We start from the raw sequence: 26831 nt of genomic DNA, 5'->3' as shown, positions 1-26831 counted from the left end.
CACATTATTCTGATGGGCTTTCCTCTGTAAGTACGGAGCCTCTTTGTCCTTGTGGCTTTCAAGAGATTATACCTACAATTATGATTCCTCAGTTTGACTATCAGGTGCCTTGATTTTGTTTTGGAATCTATAATCTTGGGTGGAGACCATTCGGCCTCTAGTACATGAATGCTGGTTCCATCTGCGAGATTGGGAAAATTTTCATGAAGAACTTGTTGCATTATATCTTCTAGACTTCTTTCTTTCTCTTCCCCTTCAGGGATTTCAATAATTTTGACCTTGGAACGTTTCATGGCATCATTTATTTCCCTGATTCTGTTTTTGTGGTTTCTAAGCTGTTTGTTCCAGGCTTCCTCCTTATCCTTTCTCTCTATCTGTTGTCCTCCAGATCACTAATTCTATCTTCTGTCTCAGTTACCCTAGCTTTGAGAGAGTTTAGATTAGATTGGAACTCATTGAGAGAATTGTGAGCCTCCTCCCTGGTAGCTTTAAGCTCTGCCCTAACATTGTGAACATCATCTCTCGTCGCTTTCAGCTCAGCCCTAATCAATTCCGTTTGGTCATCCATGGCTTTCTCCAACCTAGCTATTGCCTGGATAATTGTTAGCCTGAATTCTCTTTCCGACATATTGTCTATGTTGATAGCCATTAGCTCTGTTGCAGAAGGTCCATCCTCTGTATTTTTCTTCTGTCGGGCATTCCTCCTCCTAGTCATTTTGGTGAGAGATGACTGAACAGATGTTGCTGGATGTATTGACCATGGTGCAATCAAGGTGTACCCTGGAACACTTCTGAGCAATCAGGATTCCCTACCCAAACGAGAGACAAAAGAAAAGAAAAAGAAAAAGAAAAAAAGAGAGACAGGAATAAAAGGGAAGATGAAAGAGAAGGTTCAGCCCAAATGGGTCCCAAGGTATGATTTATGAAGTATGCAAACAAAAACAGACAAACAAAACGACTGATAAAAGTATATGACAAGAGAAAATATATATATATATGTGTGTGTATATATATATATATATATATATATATATATATATGTGTGTGTGTGTGTGTGTGTGTATGCAAATAAAAGAAGAACCTCATCAAAAAGGACCCCAAGTGTAAGATTTATATACTATCAGGACAAACACAAAAACAGAAACATTAGTGGAAGAAAAAGATGGGAGAGTGGTTTTAAATTCTCAGTGTGGGCTAGGAAGGTTGTTTTGATTCTTCCTGGATGTATCTTGATATCTTTGTTAAAGAACTCAACTTTCCTAAGATAAAGGGGGATTAAAAATTGGTTTACTCCCAGTACTACCTATAGGGGTAGTATTGATTGGGGGAAGGGGATTACTTTGAAGTTTAACTCTATATGAATATTAGAAAATAAAAATAAAAAGGAATAAACTAGACTAAACTAAACTAAAATTTAAAAAAAGAAATTCAAAAAATAGAAATGCAAAAGAAAAACACAGATGTATGTATCAAAAAGTTCAGGTTAGAAGGTTATTATGGAATTTGATGTACTGTACAGCTCACTGTGTTAGTAAATAGGTTAAAAAATTATCTATATATAAGAAAAAATGAACCAGAATAGTGGGAACGAGTTAAAAATAAAAGTTGTCCTATGAAGTAGTGGTGGTTGTTCTCTTGCAGTCTTTTTTTTTTTTTTTTTTTTTTTTTATTATTCTTTCTTGGTTTGTTTTCTGGGGGAGGAAACTGCCATGTGGGTTTTCAGTCAATGATGTTCCCTGACTTAAGTCCTCCCGCCCCCCTCAAGAGGGTGGGCTCTGAGGAAACTGATTTTTTTCAGGCTTTTGTTCTCTGGCCGTTTTTATGTTTGTTCACTTTTTTTTCTCTCACCTTGATTGCTTTTGATGCTTTTTGTAGTTTTAGAGGAAAACAAACTGCACCCTGACCTCCCTCTCAGAGAGAAGCCTCAGTCTGGCTGCATAGCCCAAATAAGTTCCCCCTTGGCCACTGGCAGAGCAGGTTCCAAGTTGCAGTCCCTGGGGATGCAGGATCTTTTGCTTGTACCCAAAACCATGGCAGCGGCAGCTGTCTGGGAGCTCCAGACCACCAGAGAGGTTCCAAGCAGCAATCGCACACTGAGATTTTTCGGCTGGCCCGGGCTGGGAGTGCCTGGTCTTTCTTGGTCTAAGATTGCACGGCTTGCACGGACCTCTTTCAGGGGAGGCTGTGGGTCACACATGCATTTCAGGCTCTGAGAATGGGGCTCAGGTCTGAAAGTGCCAGACTGGACCTTCACGCACCTCTCTCAGGGGAGAGTTTGGGGCATGTGTCTTAGGCTCTGAAACAATGGCCTGGGTCAAAGAGCACCAGCTTGGCCTTTGTACCTGTCTCAGGGGAGGATGAGGGGCGCACGTATCTCAGGCTCTGTAGCAGGGCTCGCACATTCTGCCATCCCGCGTGGCTTCCATCCCCTCACAGGAGCCAGAACCCACGCATTCTTGGGCTTGCTGGTGTCTTAGGGAACAAGACCTGGTTTCTCCGCCGCAATCTCTCTGGCTCAGCTCCAGGGGAGGCTGTCCTGGAACCAGGGTCTTAAGCCCCTGTCCCTAGCCGCCCCAATTCCCACAATTGCCCCCCCCACCATGATCCTTTGCTTTTTTTGAGTGCTTTCAACCAGACTCCAATTAATGCTGGTCCCCAGACACAGGGCATTCTCACTCGTACTGGGTTATTACTTTCCAACTGGTCACCTCTGGTGGCTCCCTCCCCCTTTTGTTTATCTTCTGATATCAGTCCGATGTTCCCACTCTGCTTTACCTGCCCACTGGTGTCTTCCACCCCTGTAGAGATCCAGACATGTATAGTTCTGATCTCAGGCTGATTTCATGGGTGATCGGAGCTCTTTGGTAGGTAATCAGCTCACTTTGGGGTACAGGTTGAAAAGGCGCCTCCTCCTACTTCCCTGCCATCTTATCCCATCCAAAATGTAATTTTTAAGAAAATATTTCCTTTCCTTGCAAAGGTAAGTGGACAAATAAAATTATTTTTTAATTATCCAAAATGAAAATTTTACTCATGTGTAAAAACCAAGTGCAGAAGCTTCATTGCATTCCCTTATTCTGAGGTGCACTCCCTCAACAGATCATAAAATAGTATAGTGGACATAAACTCAGAAAAATACAGTTAATGAGAGATTTAGAAATAGCTGTGAAAAAATAGAAATTATTTGGTCCTTTTGTTTGGATCCAAAATATTCTTTCTAAGAATGAAACCCAAAGAAAAATGCTTTTAAAAGAGAAAAATCATTATGTAGAAATGTGTTCAACAAAATTATTATGAGCTGTGAAAACTAGAAACTGCATACGATGTCCAACATTAGAGAAGCAGGTAAGTAAAATATAGTGCACCTCTTTGAATAATGTGTCATTTATAAGAAAGATGTTTTTAAAAATTGTACAATGCCTAAGGAAAAGTATTAAGTGTAAAAATAGGTGGGCGAAAGTTTGGAACAAATTTGAATATATAACATGATTCTAATTAATTGAAATATAAATATGTATATATTAGTAAGAATATATGTTTTCACTTCTAAACTGGTGGGATGTAGTTTTTTCTGTTGTGATGTCTGACCTCCAGAAGAGGTTTAATACTCAAATCCATGGAGTGTGAGACATGATTATATGATATGTTAGATGTATTTAAACCTGAGATTCTATAATTATATGAATTTCTGGGGAAAAAAATTATCTCACCTACAGACTTGTCTAGCACAGCTTCATGGCCAGGATCCCTGGCAGCTGTTAGTTCACCAAGAAATAAGTTAGGTTGTAAGATTGAAAATACCAACTCACTCAGCTCCATTAAGTGTCTTCGTTGATTTATGAACAGCACGTTTCTCTTGAACCTCACAGGCACAACCACATACCCTGTTTGTAGGTGCATTCTGTGAAGTTTATTAGCTATGGCTAATTGGACTTCAGGGATATGTCACCGTTACTACTCAATCTTACCAACAACCCAATTATTTCATGTAACTTAACTGAACATGAGATAAGTTTTATAGTATTCATCTTTAATTTTTAATTATTTTCCTTTAGTCGGTATGAAAACCATAACAAGAGCAAAAACTCCATAACAAGAGCAAAAAACAAAGTCGACCACTTACGAATTTATATGCTTGATATAAATGAGCTTAATACAGGGCTTTATATTTGGTATTGTATAAATTAAACACTTACAAGGATAAGAATCTTACCTTTTAAATTTTAATTATAATATTTTGTGTCTTTTGACTGATCTATCATTCCTGGTAATAATTTTTAAATATTATTTAAAGATGTACATTAAGTGATATTTATGAACCTCATTATAATATTGACCCTACAAACCAGCTAAAGCTTACTTCTTCAAAGCAGTTGTTACTTGGGCAGTTGTTACAAAGTTGTTCAAAGCAGTTGTTACAAGTAACAAGTTGTTACTTGTTAGATTAACATAATAATGAAAATAATCCCATTCTATGAATCAAGTCACAGATGATAAAATGCATTTATTTCAGCCACTTAAACTTAATCTCTGATATACCTATGAAAGGAAAAAGAAATATGCATCTGAATTCGCAGTTCATGACAAGGAATTATAAGGCAGGAACTGAGAATGCTATTCACTGAGGCAAAGAAAGAAGCCAGGCTCAGGATCCTAATTCCTAAATTATTGTTTTACAACTAAAGTGTCATGGCACGTTTATGCTGTCATCAACTGTGATTTATAATACAATTATATACTAAGAGAAATAAATATTAATTTTTGGAATGATTTTTAAACAAATTTAATTCAATTCAATTCAGAAATATTCCTATATAGAACCACATTCACCCTTGTTCAAATATGTTTCCTTTATTAAAAGAAAAAGAAATTGTACATAAATCTGAATTGGCTCAAGAGAATGTGGTCACTGTGAGCAACACGTATCATGAGGAGAACAGTTTACAATAACTGAGACCAACTAAACCCAGGTTTATTAGGCACTTGAGTATTACAATGCTATGATAATATTTGTGATGGCAGATGCCAAAGAAAGTTTGAATGAGGATGGAAACTTAAAAGCTATAAGGAATACACATTTTACTGAAGTATCATCTGAGAAGATGTCTTAAACTTGTCTTTCAACTCTTGACTGAAAGCCAGAGCCAGATCAGAGAATTAGCATGTATTTAAACAGACATCATACTCAACATCAGGAAAGATCGCAATCCATTCATATTGACCATTAAGTGGTCATCCAGTCTCTACCTAGCTACAGTGCTCGGCAATTGCATTAGAACCTCTACACCTGTCTAGTCTACCCCCTTCAAGGATGAAAGTAGCATGCAATGAAGGTAAATATAAATCAATGAGACTTAGCCATGAAGATAATTGTTCAAAAGATAAGTTATTGGAGCTATCCCAAAAAAGTCTATTTCCAGAATATAAATCCGAAGACAGACTAGGTTGGTAACCCTTGAGAGATAACAACACAGAGTTTCAATCTAGAATGGTAAACCAGAATGAAAAAGAAATTAAATATAGATCACATCATAGCTGGTGAGAAACTAGTTGAGGTAGGATGTGATGTTTGATGGGCTCAGGGACTAGTTTCATAAAAATCAGATACCTGCCAAAGTATTCTTCTTGTGGGCAGCTACATACATTTCAGTAGGGAGAAGGACATGTTGTCAAAGAGCAGGACTCATATTGTCTTAGACCAATCCACAGACCCTTTAGCCCAGAAGGACATCTTCTAAGTTGTTTATGAGTAATGGAAAAATTACATGAGATGAGATGTGTTCTCATAACCTTTCCAATTTTACTTCTTCTAACTGAAGTAGAAGCAAATTAACAGTATTTATAATAATAAAAATATTGGCATAAGCAGAATCACAGAACTTGGAAACAGCTTCTGAATTACCTAAGTAAACTACTGGTAGAAATAGGGAGAGCTGTTTTGTGTCACAGAAAAGGATGATGGCATAGTGAGAAATAAGATCATGTCTCCTCATCCTGAAGATAAGGTTTTTGCTCTACATTTTCTTAACCATAATACGCTTGTTAAATATTTTCACATCATGCAATCAACTGATGTTTTTAATAAAACATGTGGTATCCATGTGAGGTAGGAGTCTGGAATTTTCTGTCAAAAAAAAAAAAAATTACAGGGGCACCAGGGTGGCTCAGTCATTTGAAGTTCCAAATCTTGATTTGGGCTCAGGTCATGATCTTAGCATCATTAGACTGAGTCTGGCATTGGGCTCCATGCTCAGTGTGGACTCTCCTTGAGATTCTCTCTCGCCTCTGGCCCTCCCCCTGCTCACACTTTCTATCTCAATTCTAAAATAAATAAATAATGTTTCTTTTTTTTTTTTTTTTTTTTTAAGAGGAAGCTATTAGCACATTTATGACATGCATATACATTTGTATTTAGGTACAGACTTCTTTTAACAGACTTTATTTTTAAAAAGAGCCAAAATCGAGGTGCCTGGGTGGCTCAGTGGGTTAAAGCCTCTGCCTTCTACTCAGGTCATGATCTCAGGGTCCTGGGATTGAGCCTCGAATCAGGCTCTCTGTTCATCGAGGAGTCAGCTTCCCCCCTCTCTCTCTGCCTGTCTCTGCCTGCTTATGATCTCTCTCTCTCTGTTAAATAAATAACAAATCTTTAAAAAAAAAAAAAAAGAGCCAAAATTGATTCACAACAAAGTCATATAAGTTGTTTTGCTAAAAAATATTTTTTTCGTTCAATTGTAATGATTCCTGTTTTTTCGTATCCCTTATAAATGACCTTCCAAAGAGGATTCCAGTCTCAAGGAACTAAAAGTAAAGCCAGTTTTTTAATAGTAAAAGTTTTTTTTTAAATATATTTTATTGTATGTTTTGAGAAACACTTGCATTTGATTGTACTAATAATTATTACTCTGATAAAGTGTCATAACCTATAGCATATAATAACAAATATTTTTATAGAACAAATCATCAAATACCAGTCCAAGCTCCCTATATAATGAAAAGATCACAGGATGGGGAGTAAGAATATTTGGGCTCAAGGCTGACTTATATGTTCTAGGATCTACTTATTTAAACCTTTTGATTTTCCACTTTTTTTTGTAAAATAAAAACAATAGAAATTCAATTTTATAAGAGGTGACCATGTGAAAACACTTAAACATTTCCACATCGGTTTAAATACCATTAATTTTTATAATTCCTGACAACATTTACTCAACAGAACAAGAAACCCCAAAATAACTTTAAACTTTAGGTATATCAACTGTGGGCCAAAAGGGTCTTGGCAAGTATCCTCTTTCTAAATTATACTCCACACTGTCCTATATGCCAGTAGGCAGTACAGCTTTCTGAGTACCAACTGCTTATATACACAAGCCATTATACAACTCTGTAGCTAGAAAGGCATGTTTTAAATTTGTTACAAAACAAGAATGGTTCTGATGCATTACTGCTTTTCTTCCCCCTAATAGTCTTCGAATGCTTGAAAGATTATCAGATTTGGATTTAGAAAAAAAAGCAGATCCACACACTAGCTCTGTCTGACATTGGGCTACTTATTCAATGTTTTTGAATTTTCTTTTCCTTCATCTGTAAAACAACAATAATCATAATAATACCTATCTTACGGAAGTGTTGTCTCACATGGGAGGTATGGAAAGTGCTTTAAAGTAATATAAAAATGTAAAAATCATGATAGAAATAAAATCTTTGTGTTGGGTCACTTATCATCTGTAATTGTATTCTTGTTTAATAACATTCTAATGGCATTTTTTACCTCTGTATTTCTGACTGTGTAGATGACAGGGTTTAACATGGGAGTAACAAGAGTATAGAATACGGCTATGGCTTTATCCATGGGAAAAGTAGCTACTGGTCGCAGATACATAAAAATACAGGGCACAAAGAACAAGACAACTACTGTGATGTGGGAGCCACAGGTAGAGAGGGCCTTTTTCCTCCCTGCAGAGCTGTGAGTCTTCAAGGAGCACAGGATGACCACATAGGATACCAATAACATGATAAAAGTGATCACAGAGATTACCCCACCATTGGCAGCAACCAAGAGACCAACAAGGAAAGTGTCAGTGCAGGCAAGTTGTATCAGGGGGAAAATGTCACACATGAAGTGATCAATGATATTGGGACCACAGAATGGGATCCAGAGAGTAACCAAAATCTGTCCAATGGAGTGGAGAAAACCTACTGCCCAACACACACCCACCAGGAAGCAGCATGTGTGGTGGTTCATGATGGACACATAGTGCAGAGGTCTACAGATGGCCACATAGCGGTCATATGCCATGACCACAAGGAGGACAATCTCTGAAGCTCCTAAGAAATGTTCTATAAAGAGCTGTGTCATGCAGCCACTGAAGGAAACAGATTTTGAATCAAAGAGCAGATCGCCTAGCATTTTAGGGATGATGGAAGAGGAATAGCATGCATCTATCAAAGATAAGAAGGCCAGGAAGAAATACATTGGGGAGTCCAAAGCCTGACTGCCAATGATAGTAACCACAATGAGTAGGTTTCCTGTGACAGTGACTATGTAGGTGATAAGTAACACCAGAAATAGAATTCTCTGCATTGGACGATCCTGGGTAAGTCCCATTAGAATGAATTCGGTCACATTCATCCTGTCTTCTTTCATTTCAATCCTGATGATAGATTCTGGAGTGCAGAATTAACCTGCAAAGATAAGATCTCCAAATTCAAATGATGAGAACTTTATATTTTGGATTTTTAGACAAGACCAAAACATTTTAGTAGTATATGCTATTTTTTCATGGTGTACCAAGAAAAGAAACATCCTTTTTCTATTTTATAAAAAGAGTGAATTTTTGAACTAACTCAGCTTCTTACAAGGTTCATCACCTGATGAACCATCGCTGAGGCTGTGCTAGAGGACATCCAGATACAGGGAACTAACTCACCATATAATTAGCCTGATTGTTTCTCAGCTAATAAGAAATGTTAAGAACTGTTCATTAAATATTTTGTAAAGACTATTTGTACAATTGTTGATTTAATATACAGGTTAAGTGCAATTCACCTTTTTCTTTTCATTTAAAAACCCTTCAAGTAAGTGGAAGAGTAGATCTGTATCTGTCTTGTTCACCTCTTTATCCCCAGCACTTGGATCAGTCAGTGTCTGACCCATAGTGGTATTCAACAAGTATTATATAAATAAGTCAGTTGGAAGACTCCTTACTTATTTTTCCTGTGCTTTCTTTTTTCCTCCTAACTCCCCAGATCAAAGTGTTTATTCTCTTACATGGGAGAAAAAGTGGAATTCACAGAACAGGAACTAGATGTATTCTTGTATTCTTTCCACCCCTTCAGATCTATTCTCAGTGTGTACACCCTGGGCAGATGTTTTACCTGGTCCCCTTTAGCCAGAACTCTCTTAATTCTTACCAACAGGTGGTACCAACTGAATGTAAGACAGGTGGGAAGAAAAGGATTTCAGGGTATTTACTGTCCTGGTTCCCTCTTATAGTCTGTCAACCAATGGGTGACTAATGAGACAGAACTCTTTGGGACAGAACTTCTGGTTTCCTGTAATCACTCTCTCCCCTTGCTCTCTCAGGTCTAACTGTGATAATGGCTTTATCACCCCTTACTGGTTTCCCATAGTCCCACCTACACCCTGGTAAGTAAACATAATTAAGCTCTTCTAAATCTCTCATTTGAAGTATGTTGTTTCAGGGCTCCAATGGATGCAGAAAATATGTGTTTTTTTTTTTCCTTTGTATAAAAGAAAGAAAGAAAGAGTGTTCCTTTTATATAAGTTTATTTGATTTATAAAACATCTGTACTTCTTTTGATGTACAGAGACAAAGTAAGGTTAACTTTTGTCAGTAAAATATATTGTGTAAGAAAGAAATGTAACCTAAAGATTACTGGACATCTTCAGTTGAAGTCTATGTGTTATCTATGACACTCTCTTTGGGATTATATGATTCTATCGGATTTATGCCTTTTGATATCTCGAGCTATTCAACAACTCCTTAAATTTATAAAACTGATAATAACGCTAACAACTCTGGTCCATAGAAATACAAAGGCTACTGGGTGGAACGTTGATTGATTTCGCTGGCCATTACAGATCAAGCCAGTTTTGCATTTATTTGTAAATTATTTACACATCCCTGACTGAATAATGTAAGGGTGCTATTTTGGAATTTCCTTTAGGCTGAGTATAATCATACCAGTTTCCTCATTAATAAAAGAACTAAATAAAACCTTTGGTATGTGTTCATTTTATATTTCTTTGAGAGTCATGGTTTCACGTTTTTAAAAATTACCTTGCCTTTGGATAAGAGAAGAGCAACCACTATATTTAGGAGAGATAAAAAGACTTCTAGAGATCCAGATATTTTTGTCCTCTGTGTTCTTTCACCATGGGTTTTTCTGTTTTATTCTGTTGGAGATTTGTTTCTGCTTAATCAATTTGTAAAAATCTTCTTTAAAACTTGCTTTGAAGTAAAATAGAAACAAAATATGTTATTGAATTTTTTTTTGTTAGCTTCCCAATTCCAGTCCCAGCCAAACTTAGCTAATATGAGTATCCGTAGCAACCACATTGAAAGGACCCTGCTGAAAAAAATCCTATCAATCTGGCCCTGGTGTGTGTGTGTGTGTGTGTGTGTGTGTGCACGTGTGTGATATAGGGGAAGATTATATAATGCAATATAATTTTATGGTTTATTTAGTCATTCGCTTATAAGTTCACCTCAAAATACTCAAGGTCTACTATATGCCTAATACTGTAGGGAAAAAAGCAGATAATGTCTCTAATTTCCTGAAGCTTATATTCTAGTACGTAGAGACAGAAAATAGCAAATAGAAAAGGAATTATATATTATGTCAAAAATATAATACCTGCTAGGAGAAATATAAAGCAGGGTAAATGATACATGATCCCTGAGTAGGATTATTTTCTGTAAGCTAATCAGAGAGGGCTTCTTTGAGAAGGGATGGCATAAGCCAAACTTGAATGGCTGTGGAAGGACAAAGGTATCTGAGCATAGAAGCTTCCAGATAGAGAAACCAGCAAATGAAAAGTCCCTGAGGTGGGAGCATGGTTGGTACCACAGATCAAAGGAGGCTAGCTTAAGAGGAGTGGGATGAATAAAGAGTGGTTGATGACAGATCATGCAGACCACTGTAAGAGGATTATTCTGGCTTTTGTCTAGAGAATGGTTCATAAAGGAGCAAGAGTAGAAGCAGACTAGTTAGGAAGTTATTACAGCCATCTAGCCAAAAAGTGATGGTGGTTTGAACTGTGATGGTAGGAGTAGAGGTGGATGTATTATGAAGGTAGATACAATAGAATTTGCTGAGAGACTTGACAGAGACATAAAGAGAGAAAAGAGTAAAAATTACTCTAAAGTTTTTTGGACAACTTCACCTAAAGACAGTGTTGTCATATATGGAGACCATTTCATGTCTAGATGTGACCACTAACACAGCCAACATTTGACTGAGTGTTTACAAGTGCCAGACACATTTACTCTTTACATCAACACTGAAGTCAGACCCTGCTATCATCCTTATGTAACAGATGAAATAAGGAAGACTTACAAAAGGAAAGGAAGCTGTTCAGTGTAATTCAGTAGGTTGTGACCCTGGCCTTACACTGGAATAAACAGCAAAGATAATTCTATAAAATACATTTAACCTCTGGAACTCTTCACTATTTACTGTAAAATGAAGATACTTGGCTCAAAGGATATCTGTCAGAGCAGAACATTGGCTATTTCTGTAATTGGCACAAAGTAGGTACAAAGGTTGACATTTGACCATGACTATTATATAGTATTCTTTCTATGAAATTCACTGTGCAGTGAATTCCTAAAAAAAAAAAAAAGAGAGAGAGAGAGAGAGAGAATATTTATCTATCGTTTATCTTCATGGTTCTTAACTATGTAGCATGAATCTTTTCCTCTTCTTTACCAAAGTGGCTGATACTCTCCCGTTTAAACTCCTTTTTTCCCTTTTTTTGCTCAGCACCCTCCCTTCCCCACAAAACTGATCCCTGCTTGTTCACTCCTCTCCATGCTATTCTCATGTCATCAGATTTTGTTTCCCTAGAGTCACCTTTAACCTATAATGATGAATATTTAGGTAGTAAATAATATTACTCCCCTTAGAGTCTTAGAGGGTACTTCTTCAGTCCCTTCTGAAAAAGGACTAGTGAGAGTAATCTAGCAGAAGAATAGCTACCAAGAAGACTGGGGAATGGGAAGACAATTTATCTGTGTCTATCAACACTGCAGGTGATAATGTGGAAACTAGGAAGGCTATTCTGGGAGACTCTAACCAGCCCCCTTTTTCAGCCTCTAGGGTGAAAAATGGAGATCTATTAACATGTGTTATGAGTATAGATGAGATAAGTTAAGGAAGGATTTTTTTTTTTTTTTCTGTGTAAGTTGTGTAAGCCAGAGAGAATCCAGTCCTTAAAAAAATCCAATGCTTTATCTCTTGCAAACAGGGTTGTTTGGGTCTCTGGCTTACCCTTGCAATTATATCATCTAAACATTATGGTGAATTAATAGAGAATAAATAAATATTAAATAAAGTATAGTTGTGGTAATGTCACAACAAGATAAAATCCACTTGCCTTTATGAAAACCATTCCCTTATTTCTCTAAACCCATTACTCATTAATTCATCCTTTCATTCATTGCCTAGTGCCCAGAGTTTCACTGATTCACATGTTAATTCAGTAACCATTTATTACACCTTTAATATGTGTAAGTGGCAGGAAGGCAGTTTCCTGGGGGAATGCAAAGACAGGAGCCTAATTTGAAAGAGTTCCTCCTCTACCATAGGTACAACCAAAATTCTAATGAAAAAGAGAGAAAATGTTAAATGTGTCAGAGGCCAAATAACCACATGTGAATTACTGGAAGATGAAGCATGGATCAGGTCTTTGAGACTAGAACACTGAGTTAGACATTTCAACATTTTGTACTGAAGATTAAGTGAATGCCTAAAGTAGGAAATAGAATTCGAAACACCTAATCTTGAAAGAACTGCTTCAGTTTCCTATCATTTCAGGAAGCAATCTGTATAAAGATTAAAAATTTGGAAGCAATGAGGTTCCAGTCATTTCGTATATTTTATCAAAGAGCATCTTACTCTTAGAGAGAAAGAAATCCTTTGCTTCTATTGCTTTCAATTATCAGAAGCCACATCTTCAACCAATAACCATGATGTTTTCACCAGCCTCTCTCATAGAATAACACATATGGAACAACCAAGAGTACCTCTCCCAGCAGTGCTCTCCCTCATTAAGAACCAAAGGGCATAGGAGGAAGGAAAGGTCTACTACACTATCAAGGAATAAAAGCTAAAAATCATTTCAGTGCATGTAAATAAAGCACTCCTTTTGCCTTCAGGAATAGAAGAAATACAAATCCAAATCTTCCAACTCAAAGAAATATGCTGTTACCTTATTGTTAAATGTTAGAATTTCTTGGAAAAGTATAGGTACAAGTGTTTAAAATTATGCGTGAAAAAATGCAGAAAGTAAATAGAGCAAAACCAGTATTATTTTATAGGTTTATTGTAATGCTGAAACTATAACATTTTTACTTTTTGAACTTATCTATAATTTATATTTTTCTATCATGACTACATATTATTTTAATTTTAGAGAATATACCTTTTAAAGAAATTTTATTACCATTTCAAATGTCCCAATAGCTCTTTCTTATCTCTCTTCTTATTTCTTTTGGTGTCAGAAATATTAAAGTTCTGAGATGATTAAGGACTAAGGAAAGTAAGTTTACTCTCCTCTTAAGAGATAGGAATTATTTGGTAATTATAAAGTTCTGTGTGAGATTAGCCATTATTATTATAAGTAATAATCAAAAATTAGTATTGATTGTTTATATATGCTAGACATCATGCAAAATGTAAATTATCTCCTTTAATATTGTTTAGAGAGAGTTATATGTGGTTGAAAGGTTTTTCCTTCTATTATACAGATAGGAAAACTGAAACATGAAGAAGGAAAGCCTTGTATCCCAGGACATATAGTTAGTGAGAAACAGACCTAAAGGTATAATTCAAGTCCGTCTGGCCTCAAGTCTTGATCTTGACTTTGGCCCCATATTACTTCCTACAGGAACACTCACCGAGGCACATAGCAGGATCCTTAGTTAACATCCATTTTTCAACAAAGGCTTTAAGAAGACTGATTCTCATTCTAAGTTGTGGAGATATTAACAAATAAACTCAAGAAACACTTGGGAATTTGAAATGCATCAACTTCTTCCTCTCAGAACTTCCCATATTTTCTCTCTGGAGAATTTACTTTTTTCCCTCTGGAGAATTTAGAATTACTATTAATTATTTACTTTGTCAAGTCAGTTAATAACATATTACTGTCCCTGTCCACTTCTAATTTGCCCTAAATTCACCATCAAAAGGTAGTATCCTATATCAAGCACTTACTATTTGCAGTCCTTTCATAGTTAATTCAGTATAACCCTAGAAGATGAATACATTATTTCCAACTCATAGATAGAAAAACCGAGGCTTAGAATGATTTATTTCCACTTTTCCGGGATAGTATAACTAGTAAGGGATAGAACCCAAAGCCAATTTCTATTGTTTCAGTTCCACAATGTTATCTACCTAATTTAAGAAATCTCCAAAATAAAAAATCCCTGAAAAGTGTTGTATCATGTTTGACTATAAGAAGAATACTAGGGGCGCCTGGGCGGCTCAGTGGGTTAAATCCTCTGCCTTCGGCAAAAAGAAAAAAAAAGGAAGAAGAAGAAGAATACTAATCTTGGATTTCATATCATATTATGAGAGTTTTCTGAAAATTCAAGTACATGGAAGCCAGAACTTGATGAATCAATCAGTAATCTTAGGCAGTGGAAATTGAATGAGTTATTGAAGAATACCTAATTCACTTTTTAAAAAATTTTTCATATGAAGAATCTGAGACAAATTAAGAATACAAATTTAGGTTTCTTAAATCCTAACTTATTTATCTTTTTCCTGCATGGAATAGCTGATATTATCACTTTTAGCAGAGTAATTCAAACAAAAAACATTGTTTTGCTTGCCTAATTGGTCTATATAATTACTTCAGTGAGCCTCCTTGTTTTCCAAGGGAGACCTGTCTAAGGAAATGAGGATGTTGAGAGATCATAACCAAATACATCCTTTTGACTCTACAGGATTTTCTCATACAAAGGCAAATCACAAAATGTAAATATTAATGATATCATATTTTATTTTAAGCTTCCATTTTCCATACAGATTGAGCCTGTCTCTCCATTTTGTTCCCAAAGCAAGCAAGTAAATTAAGTGGGAAAGTGGTAAGACTCACTCTCTGCATTTATCAAATCTCTTTGGTAGCCAAAAATATGGTACTACTTTTTGCTTAATATTTTGGAATGAAAGATTAGTTTTAAATACTTCTATTGAGTCCTTCTTTCATTCCATGAAACTATACTCTGGCAACCAGGGACCCAAAACAGAAATGTATTCCTATAGAACACATGGAAGTCTAACAATGTATGTGGAACTGCCCCATTATGATAACTTTTGCTCCTTCTGTCACCTTTGGTCTGGTTTCAGACTACTGGACCACAGGAATGAGCACTAGTTTGCAACATATTTCCAGTCATTGCCAGAAATGTTTGACTATTTCTCTTTCCAGAGCACAGTTACCCTGGCAAAATGATCTCAGATACCGTAGAAAATGGTAAAGAGGAAGATATACATCCCTATTTGTGGTGCTATCACAGACTATTCGAGGATACCTATTGATTCCTTCATTCAAAAAATTCAAGCTTTAGGTATTATTCACATATGGTGATTTGATGAGGAGCCATGACCTTTATGAACTGAATTATGGTGATTCAACTCAGGCCTTTATTCACCAAATCTAGATAATTGATCATCATCATCATCAAAGTCTGCTTGGGCTGTCATAACAAAATACTACAGAGAGGGAGGATTAAACAGACATTGATTTTTCCCACAGTCTTGGAGGCTGGAAGTCCAAGATCAAGGTAGCAACAGGGCTGGTTTCTGATGAAGCCTCTTTTCCCAGCTTGTAGACTGTCCATCTTCTCACACTGTCCTCACATGGCCTCTCCTCTGTGCACACATTTCAGAAAGAGAATTCTCTCGTCCCTTCCTTTCCTTACAAGGACATCAGTTCTATAGGACCCCACCCTTATGATCTCAAGGAGTACCACTTGTTCTGTTTCCCACTGTTCAAGACTTGAAAGTCTAGGTACAAGTCACATGAGTAACTAAACTTTTCAGATGACCCCAGGCTCACCCACTTTCTGTCTGTAACCTCACAACAGACCCTGAACAAGAATTACCCCCTCAGAAATGCTCCCAAATTCCTGACCCACTGAAACCATCTGAAATGATGAAGTGATTGCTGGCATTTTCAGCTACTAAACATTGGGGGATTTTTTTATATCACAATGGTATCTGAAACATTGAAGCACTTTGGATACCATATTATTATTCATGGATCAACTAATTGAACTACATAGAAAGCTAAGAAATAGAAGACCAGATATACAGATATTTTATATATAAAAGTAGAGGTGTATCAGGGTAGTGGGAAATTCAATGGTTTTAAATAAGTGTGCTGGGAAATTTATTCTTATGATTAAAAGCAATGTATTTTTCTACCTCACACCATACCTGAACATTGATGTTCTATATGGGTTAAAGATGTAAATGTAAGAAGCAAAACTTGAAAACTTTTTTTAATTTTATTTTTAAAATAAACAGGACAGGGAAGGACTTTGAGAAGTATATGAACACAACTTTCAATCTGAGTCCAGCTTCCTCATTTCTGCATAATAACTTTGGTGGTAAATCCTTGATCCCAACTATATTCACAACAGTATCCAGGTAGTAGGTCCCCCAATTCTGGTCATTTTGAAGTACTTAATCCACTGTACTGGATTTCCTTATGATTAAAACATCTAGGTTAGTTTTTATTTCCTTCATTGAAGAATAAATAAAACTTCATGGCTGGCATTTACTCAATACATTTTTTAAAAAATGGAAGCATTAATATTGCTAAATACACCCACTGGATCCAATTACAAATTGAAAGAAAGATGAGGGCAAAAAATACCAATTTCATACCCAATCTGTGTTGTGAGTTGACCTCTCAGCAAGGTAATGTGTAATGTCAGGGCCTTCAAAAATGACCTTTGTAATACAATAATCAACCTCCAAAATTTCTATAGAGAAATTATAAAGAGAGAAGTCACTTTTGACTTTTTATGTAAGTCTAGGACATAAAGTTTACAGAGGAGAAAGGCATTCATATATAAAACAAAACATATTCCCAAAATTCTTAACATTTATTAAAATTTTTAAAAAGTGTACCCAGAGAATTTAATTAAATGTAGGTAGACTCTGACAGTCTACTATCTGAGAGACTAAATGTGCATTCATCTACCAGAAGAGTCATTTGATCTAGATGTACAGAATTCATTGAACAATTTAATTTCTCTGCCCAAAACTTCATTAGGATATAGAAACTCAGCCATATGCTACCATCCCAGTATAAAGTTATAAAGTTCACTTCTCATAGATCTATCCTCAGGTATGAACATGTGCTGTGAAATTTCTAATTATTTAATTTGACCCCTGTTAAATTTATTTCTACTGTTATATTAAAGTTTTTTTTTAACAATGTGAATTTTTAATTTTAAAATCTCACTCTCTTGGACTAAGAATGATTTCTATTAGGTCATATTTTTATGTACCAACAAAAACTTGAAGTAAAACCAAAATTTGTTGCTCACTGAAGAAGCTTAGCACAATATGATTATATAGATCAGAGATTAAACTTATACAATTCTCTTGCTCTCTAAGGGTTGTAACATACTCCATTTAAATAAAGATTAATTTATATAGCTATTTCAGAATAAAGAGTCTAACTAACCCAAAGGAGATCATTTTAAAGATGTCATCACTGATAATGGAAGCAGTCCTCGATTCTGTGAAAGAATGAATATCCTGTTCTGCATGAGCAGTACAGCCCTCTGTCAACTGAGGTCACATTTTTACTCCAAAGTTTCCGCATGGCATTTTTTATTTCTGCATTTCTCAGGGTATAGATTAAGGGGTTCAGCATGGGAGTTATGAAGGTCAAAATCACAGTCATGAATTTATCAATGGGAAAGGTAGAATTAGGCCTTGCATACAGGAAGATACAGGGAATAAAGAATAAAATGACCACAGTTATATGGGATGCACAGGTGTGGAAGGCTTTGTGTTTCCCATCCAAACCATGAGTCTTAAGGGAGTGTAATATGACCCCATAGGAAACTAGGAGAATGAAGAAGATGCCAGTGCAAATGGCTCCTCCATTAGCTATCATAGAAACTCCAATGAGGTAGGTATTGGTACAAGCAAGTTTCAGTAAGGGATACATATCACATATGAAGTTGTCAATGACATTGGGGCCACAGAAAGGGAGCTGATAAATAAAAAGAAACTGAACCATAGAGTGCAGAAAGCCTCCAGTCCAGGCCACCAGCAGCATAAGAACACATGTCCTCTGATTCATGATAATTAGATAATGAAGTGGTTTACAGATGGCTACATATCGGTCATAGGCCATCACCACCAGAAGAATGACTTCAGCACCAGCCAATAAGTGATCTAGAAAGACTTGAGTCATACAAGCGTGGAAGGAAATAGTTTTCTTCTCATAGAGCAAATCTACAATCATCTTGGGAGCAATGACAGTAGAATAGATGGCATCTATAAATGATAAATAAGCAAGAAAAAAGTACATGGGAGAATGCAGTGACCGGCTGGCCATAATGGTTACTATGATAAGCAGGTTGCCCACTATTGTCACAACGTAGATGAGTAAGAATGGGACAAAGAGCACTTTCTGCCCCTCAGGATCCTGTGTGAGCCCTAGAAGGACAAACTCTGTCACATTGTTTCTATTTCCCATATATTCTTTGGAAGGCATCGAACTCAGGCATCAGAGGCTGTAAATGAAACGGCCATAATGAATTTGAGAGGATCGCGTGCTTTGTGTCAAAAACCGTTGCCACACTCAACCACATTTGCCCCACAGGGCCTCACACAGGGTGACTTTCCAGAGAATGAAAGTTTAGAATCACCACCCACAGTTTCTGCTTTCATTTCCACAAATATCCTGCATCAACTACAGGGAGATGAGTTCTCTACCTGGGAGGTACATGGCAGTGGGCTTATCTGTGACATGACCTACCGAAAAACAAAGAAGCGGCTTTCTCCAGAATCCTGCCTACGAATACTTCATTTTTTATTTTGTATGTCATTTCTTTTTTTCTTCAATGCTTTCTGGGTTTCTGACATTGACTATGAAAACAAGATCATCCTTAATAGCCTTGTTTACATAATAATATCTAGTGCATGGAGCATAAAGTGATTACCTGACATTTAGATAACTGCCTTTCTGAGTGACTTCACTATGAACTCCAAATATCAAAAAGTATGTCACCTCCTACGGTGAAAGACCCAGACATACTATGAGTGCCCCTTAAATATTTATTAAACTTTATTTAACCCAGCTAAACTTTAAACATGTAAGAAACCATCTGAGAAGAGATCAATACATTAAATTCTTCCCTTGGACACTTGGGTGGTTCAGCTAGTTAAGGATCTGCCATCAGCCCAGGTCATGATCCCAGAGTCCTAGGATTGAGCCCCACAGCCAGCTCCTAGCTTAGCAGTGAATCTTTTCCCTCTCTGACTCCTGCTACTTGTGCTCTCCCCCTTCTCTCTCTCTCTCTTTCTTTCTAAAAAATAAATAGAATCTTAAAAAAATAAAAATAAAAATAAATTCTTCCCTCTTGTGAAAGAACACTTTGTTTGAAAATACAGACACACACACATACACACACAAATGGAAGAGGCATTTATTACAACAGAGGAGAAAAATGGATAGTACAAATTTAAGTAAATGGGTACTACCTAGACATTTTCCCTACTTTCCAAAATGGTTTAGAATTGGTTATTGCTAACTGTAACTCAATTCAGAATGCCAACATAAAGATTTTAGGCAGAATCATGGTATAGTAGCATGAATCCCACACTCAATATCTCAAAACATTAATTTTGTTCAGTCATCCTGGGAAAATCATGTCCCAACTCATGTTCTTATTGGAAAGGTTATAGCCTTCCCAGAGATATGAGTTTCTGAACTCTAGTCATGGAAAACCTTATCTTAAATGACATGTTAGCACTTAACTGCTGGACCATGTTTATACTAATCAGGGTGAATTAGCATGTGTTAAAGGTTATTTGATTATTAAAGTGATAAATAGATTACACCAGATATTCCGTTCATATTGTTAGCTCTTGATTTTCTGAGTCTATGTGGAATACAAGACATTCCTTCTCACTTGAGAAAAATAAATTATCCATGAGGCCTACCAGATACAACCCAGGACCAATTGTACATGCAATATGTGCAAATTTGTTTTGGCAAAATTATTTTAGATGTGCTCCATTATAATATCTACATTTGTAAACCATCATTTGTGAAGGAAAGCTTATTCTATTCTTTTTACTTCTAGACAAGCCAGAGGGAGAATAAAAATGTAGCAAAGAGATAATAAAAGAAAACAGAAAAGGCAGATAAGAACTAGCAAAGACCATAAACTGAATGAAATAGGCTCTGAATTGATTGAGTTTGGTTTGAGGAAACTGAATTGGAAGTAGAAGAATTTCAGATTTCCTGAGCTTTCAATCCGGAGTTAGACCAGAGGGTGACCTAGCATCAGTACCAGGACTCACTGCTCAGACTTTTTACATTTCCAGAAAACCAAATTCTGAACCTTAAGATATATCAGAAGAGACCAGCTGCTTAAAGGACTTCCATCTTTGGGACTTCCAGCAGGTTATTCACATACATACATAATTAAATATCTCCACTAACAGTTATGAAGCTATTTCTGCCTTTATAATGACAAATACTCACAATGCATAGGGGTCATCTGAGCATTCATGAGATAATTTCCAGTATGAGGGTCCAACACCTTGCCCTGTAGCACCCAATTGTTTATAGCTGTGTTTTCCCCAGTCCTCTGTTAGATCTGCCAGAAGAGTAAACACATCTTTTTAACAATGGTATCACCAGAATCTATATGTGTGCCATATAATATGATATAATATAAAATGCATTTTAGCCAATAAAAAGTTGACTATTAAAAATGTGCTTATGAACATAATTATTATGCTAGACTATTAAAAACTAGGGATTTGATTCAGAATGACACAAAATTCTATACTTTTATAGTATTTTATTAAAAATAAATATATCTGCTTCCAACATTCGTGAGATATTTCAAATTGCTTAATGCATTCTATGAGAACAAATAAATCACTAAGGAATGCTCCAAAAACTTTAATCTATAACTATCCCACAATAAGAATTAAAATAAGATAAATTAAGAGCTATACTACACCAAATTCAACAACATGAGACAGAAAAACAACCCAGGTATGTGATATGCAAGGTGTAAAACACGGGGAAAGACTTTCAGATCAGCAGGGTAATGGAAATTGTAGACTCTGAAACTGTAAATTTTAGTCCAGAACTTTTTGAAACAATGATCACAGTACATATCTGAATATGTTTCTACTTAATAGTCTGTATAGTAAAATCTGTTCCCCCCATAAACAAGTGCTTTTTTTTTATGGTTGAGCAGTGACCATAAAAATGAAGCAGCAAAAGTTTTGAGGTCCTAATAAACACCTAATCAGATCATCAGATAAAAAATGAAGATATATTGTATGGGGTGCCTGAGTGGATCAGTTAAGCATCTGCCTTCAGCTCAGCTGATCATCCCAGGAGGGACTCTCTGCTCAGTGAGTAGCCTGCTTCTCCCTCTCCCTCAATCCCTCTCCCTATGCCCCTCACCCACCCCTATCCCTACCCTCATGCTTGCCCTCTTGTGTTCATCCACAGGTGCTTGTGGGCTTATGCACTCTCTCTCAAATAAACAAATAAAATATTTTAAAAATTCTTTAAATTTTAAAAAGATACATCTTAAAAACCTATCACATTTTCCAAATGAGTTACTTTATAGTGAAGGAAAAATGCCGCCTCTAACACCTGAATGGGGTTGAACAGATTCTGGGGACAAGCACAGATAACAACAATCAGAGAGTGTAGATTGCCTAGCCCAAACATAGTCTTTGTGAGTTTGTTTTATCTGGCTTGGAATCTAAGCTGCAGAATCCATACTTACCAACAGTGTGACCTTGGGTAAGTTACCCACATCATCTGCATAAGGAAACATAATGGCATCTAACACATAGGATGGTTTTAAAGATTAAATATGATAATGCAAATAAAGCTCTCCAGAAACTATCTGAGAGGTATTGTCACTAAATTCATTCAAGATATTATTTACCCTTATTTGTTTCCCCATGTAACTTTAGTGCCACATTACAAGAGTTTCCCCAAAGTCCAATATCTTATTTCATAACACAAAGGAACATTGCCTGATGTATGGATGGATGGATAGACTGGGTCATTATACAATTACAGAAGATGTTCTTTCTTTACAATTCACATCACTGTATGCAAATGTCCTCTTTCTCCACAACTCATTCACCTCTTTGCACTGAATCATTAAATCTAAATTCAGCCAAAGGGGGTCTTCATTTTATAAATAAGAGGTCAACTGAGTACATAATACAATGTGTCCATTTTACTCAGAATATTTTAAGACCCTAAAAATAAGGAAATATCCATATAATTAACCCATAGGCAAAAACTGATACTGGCATTTTCTGTAGATTTCATATTTAGTAAAATTCACGAATTCCATTTTCACAGACACTAAAATTCACTTTCTAATAAGGTGTACATATTATAGGTCAATGAGTCTAACAAGTAACTAAATTTCTCTGACCCCAACTTTCCACATTGTAAGTTTTAAATTTCCCTTTGTAATAAAGGTTGCTAACTTAAATATCAAACTATAATCTTACATATACACACAAGAATAGAAAGCAGAGATTCAAACTGTCATTTGTACACCAATGTTCATAGCAGCATTATTCACAATAGCCAAAAGGTAGAAACAATCCAAATGTCCAAAAGCTAATGAATGCATGCAGTGTGGTATATATAGATGGTGGAATATTATTCAGCCTTGAAAAGGAAAGAAAGTCTGATACATGCTATAACATGGATAAAGCTTGAAGACACTATGCTAGGTGCAATAAGATCAACATAGTCATAAATAAATAGTCATATTCACAGTACAGCAATGAATACCAAGAGCCAGGGGAAGGAGTAAATGGGGTGTTATTGTTTAATGGGTACATAGTTTCAGTTTGGGATGATGATAAAAGTCCTGGAGATGGATGGTGGTGAGGAATACACAATTTATTGTGTGTATTTTACTTCAATAAAAAAATGCCAATGAAATGATATGTCTACATGGGCCAGAACATTTAAAGATACTAGACAGATGGTAACAATTTATAAAGGACTCTAATAATCCTTACTATTATCCAATATATTAAGACACAAAATAAATAATCATTGGAGTCTTTAAATTTTAAAAGCAATCTTAAAAAGTTATTTTGAAGACCATATATATGTCAACTTGTACTGTTTTGATGTGACTTCTTTCTCTTAATACATATTTAACTAATTCTAATATAAAATGTTGGAGAAAATTACTAACACTGTACTTATTCCAATAATATTTTATAAAACAGAGAAAATGCATATACTTACTATCTTTTTCTTGGAGCATCTGGCTGAAAATATTTTAAATCAAATGGTAAACCTGTTGCTTAAGAAAGACACATAATTTACTACAAGTAAGTCTATTTTGCCCTGTTCTCATGGCAGTGAAGAGTTTTTCTGAGCATGTCACCTGGGTTTTCTCTTTTTTCTTTGGTCGCTTGTTCCAAATCCACGCTTCTACAATGCTATCTTTGGTCCTAGGAAATAACGGCTTCTTTAGAAGAAGGTAAATCAGGATTGCCACCACATCAACCCTGGTGTGCTGCAGAAAAAAAATATCAGAACAAACTATGTCACTGCAGCCAGAAATGCTTTGTCACGTAAGGATTTCTCTCTCTCTGCCTGCACAAACCATGACCATCTTCAACTTTCAAAAACATTTAAGCTTGGATTATGGAATTATCCAGAGTTGACTTCAAGAATATGCAGTTGAGATGACTGATGAATCATTGAATTTGAAAGTCATCATTGACATTATGTACCAAAAATCAAATTCAAAACTTCATTGTTATGTGTAACTGACCACGTTAATTGAATAAGCCTTTAATAGTATTTTTTTGTCCATAATGCAGACATCTAGATAATCAAAGAAATGGATATTTTGGATTGCTTGGGATATTTCTGAAGCATTCCTATGACTGTTTTAATAGGGTCTATGACCACTAAAGTAATGGTTTCTTTTCCCTTCTTGACAGCAACATCAATCTCCAAGGAGAAACCTTCTCCCAGGTAAGGAAAGACATGATCGGGCACTAAATAAACAATGAACAACACATTACTTGGCTGAATTGTTAAAACAGTTTGTCCCCAAGGCTGTTTGTTCAAAATTAAATGCACCGGGGATTCATGCTCTTGAGAACTGAAACTTTCCACATAATCCATATTTTCAGAGGCTTCTCCTGGCCAGTCACTTCAGGAGAATTAAGTGGAAAAACAAAAAAAAAGAAAAAGCAAAAAAACCCCAGCAATCTAACAGCAAGGAGCACACCACTTATTAATGCAAAGATATAAGGTTGCATAAACAGGAATTCTTTATTTTCAATTATTCAGCACATATATGAAATTCTCAAGCAGAAGAGGCCACTGGAGTGAAGTAAAAAGCTTGAGTCTTTTGTATAAAAGACATACTTAATAAGAATGGCACAAGATTATTGGTAATCAATACACTGAAAGTTTCCATTTAACTCAGAGGCAGTAACACCCACAAGCAAAATTCCAGCTCAGAAGTTTTGCCCAAAATAAGAGAATTTTTCTTACAAAGAAATACAAAACTGGTGATTAGGATGTGTGATTTGCGAGTCACTACTGTAAATTAATATAAGAAAAAAAATAAAGACTAAAAATACAGAAATATTTGACACTTGCTCTTCAGTTGTTTTTTTATAAAATAATGTCAGGTCCTTAAACCTGAATCTCTCTACAAATGCTCTAGAAAACATACTGTTTCTTTACATCTTTATTATGTTATATTGGTCACCATACAATACATTATTAGTTTTTGATGTAATATTCCAAGATTCATTGTTTACATATAACATCCAGTGCTCCCTACAATATGTGCCCTCCTTTATACCCACCACAAGTTCACCCATCCCCCACCCCCTTCCCCTCTGAAAGCCTCAGACTGTTTTGCAGAGTCCATAGTCTTTCATGGTTTGTCTCCCCCTCTGAGTTCCCCCTCTTCAGGTTTTGTTTTGTTTTTGTTTTCTTTAGTTGGTTTTGGGTTTTTTTGTGTGTGTGTGGCTTTTTGTTTAGCTTTGTTTTATTTGTTGTTGTTGTTGTCGTTGTTGTTGTTGTTTTGACAAAGAGAGAGCAAAAGACCAAAAACAGGGAGAGAAATAGAGGGAGAGGGAGAAGCAGGCTCCCCGCTGAGGAGGGAGCCTTATCCAGAGCTGTATCCCAGGGTTCTGGGATTATGACGTGAGTGGAAGGCAGATGCCTAACCAACTGAGACATCCAGGTGCCCCCATAGTATTTCCTTATTGAGGTTTTTTGATATGGAAGTTTTCGGTCTCTTTATTGATATTTCCTTTTTTTTTTTTTTTTTTTGAAAGATTTTATTTATTTATTTGACAGAGAGAGATCACAAGTAGGCAGAGAGGCAGGCAGCAGCTTAACCCACTGAGCCACCCAGGCGCCTCTGATATTTCCATTTTATTCATGACCTTGACCTTTCCTTTATCTTCCTTTTCTTGGCCTTTGCCACTTTTTCCTTTACCTCTTTGAGCAGAAAATTATGTTAGTGTGTTCAAGTGCTTGTCCAGGCATCAGAGTTTTTAGGGGCAATTTTTGCTGGTTTATTTTTTTTCCTTTGAATGGGCCATACTTTCCTGGTTTTTTGTATGTTTCCAGGTATTATGCTGAAAACTAGACACTTGAATCTAATAATGTGGTAACTCTGTAAATTAGACTCTTCTCTTCCCCACATTTGCAGATTTGGGTTTTCTTTTGGGTTTGCTGACAGGGTATTTTTTTATTTTGTTTTGTTATTATATTGTTTTCTTGTTTGTTTTGTTTTATTTTTTCTTTATTGTTGTAGGCTATCTCTGTGTTAAGGATCAGCCAAAAGTGTAAACTCAAGGTTGTTTTACGTCTTTTCTAAGCCTGTTCCTTCCTCCTGGGCAGGCATGCTGAAGTCTCCAACTTCCCTAGCATATGTTGTTCTTTTTGAATGTCCTCTTCTTCAAAATTTGGTTCCTAAAAACAGAGAGAGAGAGGGAGAGAGAGAGAGAGAGAAATGAAGGGGGCAGCGAATCACCACCTCTCTTTAATGAAGATATTTTTAACCAGGAAATACCACAGGCATTCCCACTGAAGCTAAGAATAAGTCAAGGTGTCCTTTATTCATTTATTATCCCATGTTTTCCTATGTTAAGTATTACAATAATATAATAAGGGAAAATATAATACAAAATATTAGAAAGAAAATATTAGAAAAATCATCAAAATATTAGCATCATCTAGTTAGCAAAATCAGAAGAATTAACTGCAGTCTTTCAGTTTAAATGAGAAAGGTCAATAAAGTGACTGAATTTAAGATTTAACT

The 26831-nt window shown here is 36.0% G+C and overlaps 3 protein-coding genes across 3 annotated transcripts in view; all 3 read right to left on the bottom strand.

The window, feature by feature from the left end:
• The window catches only part of LOC309840354 (olfactory receptor 4C6-like), a gene marked incomplete at both ends in the record, with an annotated part of 147524 nt that overhangs the window by 18749 nt on the left and 101944 nt on the right, over window positions 1–26831 (bottom strand). The gene's annotated exons all lie outside the window — the stretch shown is intronic.
• On the bottom strand, window positions 7712–8644 carry LOC309872907 (olfactory receptor 4C46-like; the record flags this gene model as incomplete). The annotated part of the gene is made up of 1 exon (XM_082747878.1): window positions 7712–8644. The coding sequence occupies one exon, from the start codon at window positions 8642–8644 to the stop codon at window positions 7712–7714; it is 933 nt and encodes a 310-aa protein (XP_082604004.1).
• On the bottom strand, window positions 17981–18979 carry LOC309841280 (olfactory receptor 4A15-like; the record flags this gene model as incomplete). The annotated part of the gene is made up of 1 exon (XM_082684177.1): window positions 17981–18979. The coding sequence occupies one exon, from the start codon at window positions 18977–18979 to the stop codon at window positions 17981–17983; it is 999 nt and encodes a 332-aa protein (XP_082540303.1).

Source organism: Mustela nivalis, assembly GCF_964662115.1.
Source record: "Mustela nivalis genome assembly, chromosome: 9".
NCBI classification, from domain to species: Eukaryota; Metazoa; Chordata; class Mammalia; order Carnivora; family Mustelidae; genus Mustela; species Mustela nivalis.
Note: the sequence above shows the minus strand (reverse complement) of the source record. Positions and strands in the feature narration are given on the sequence as shown.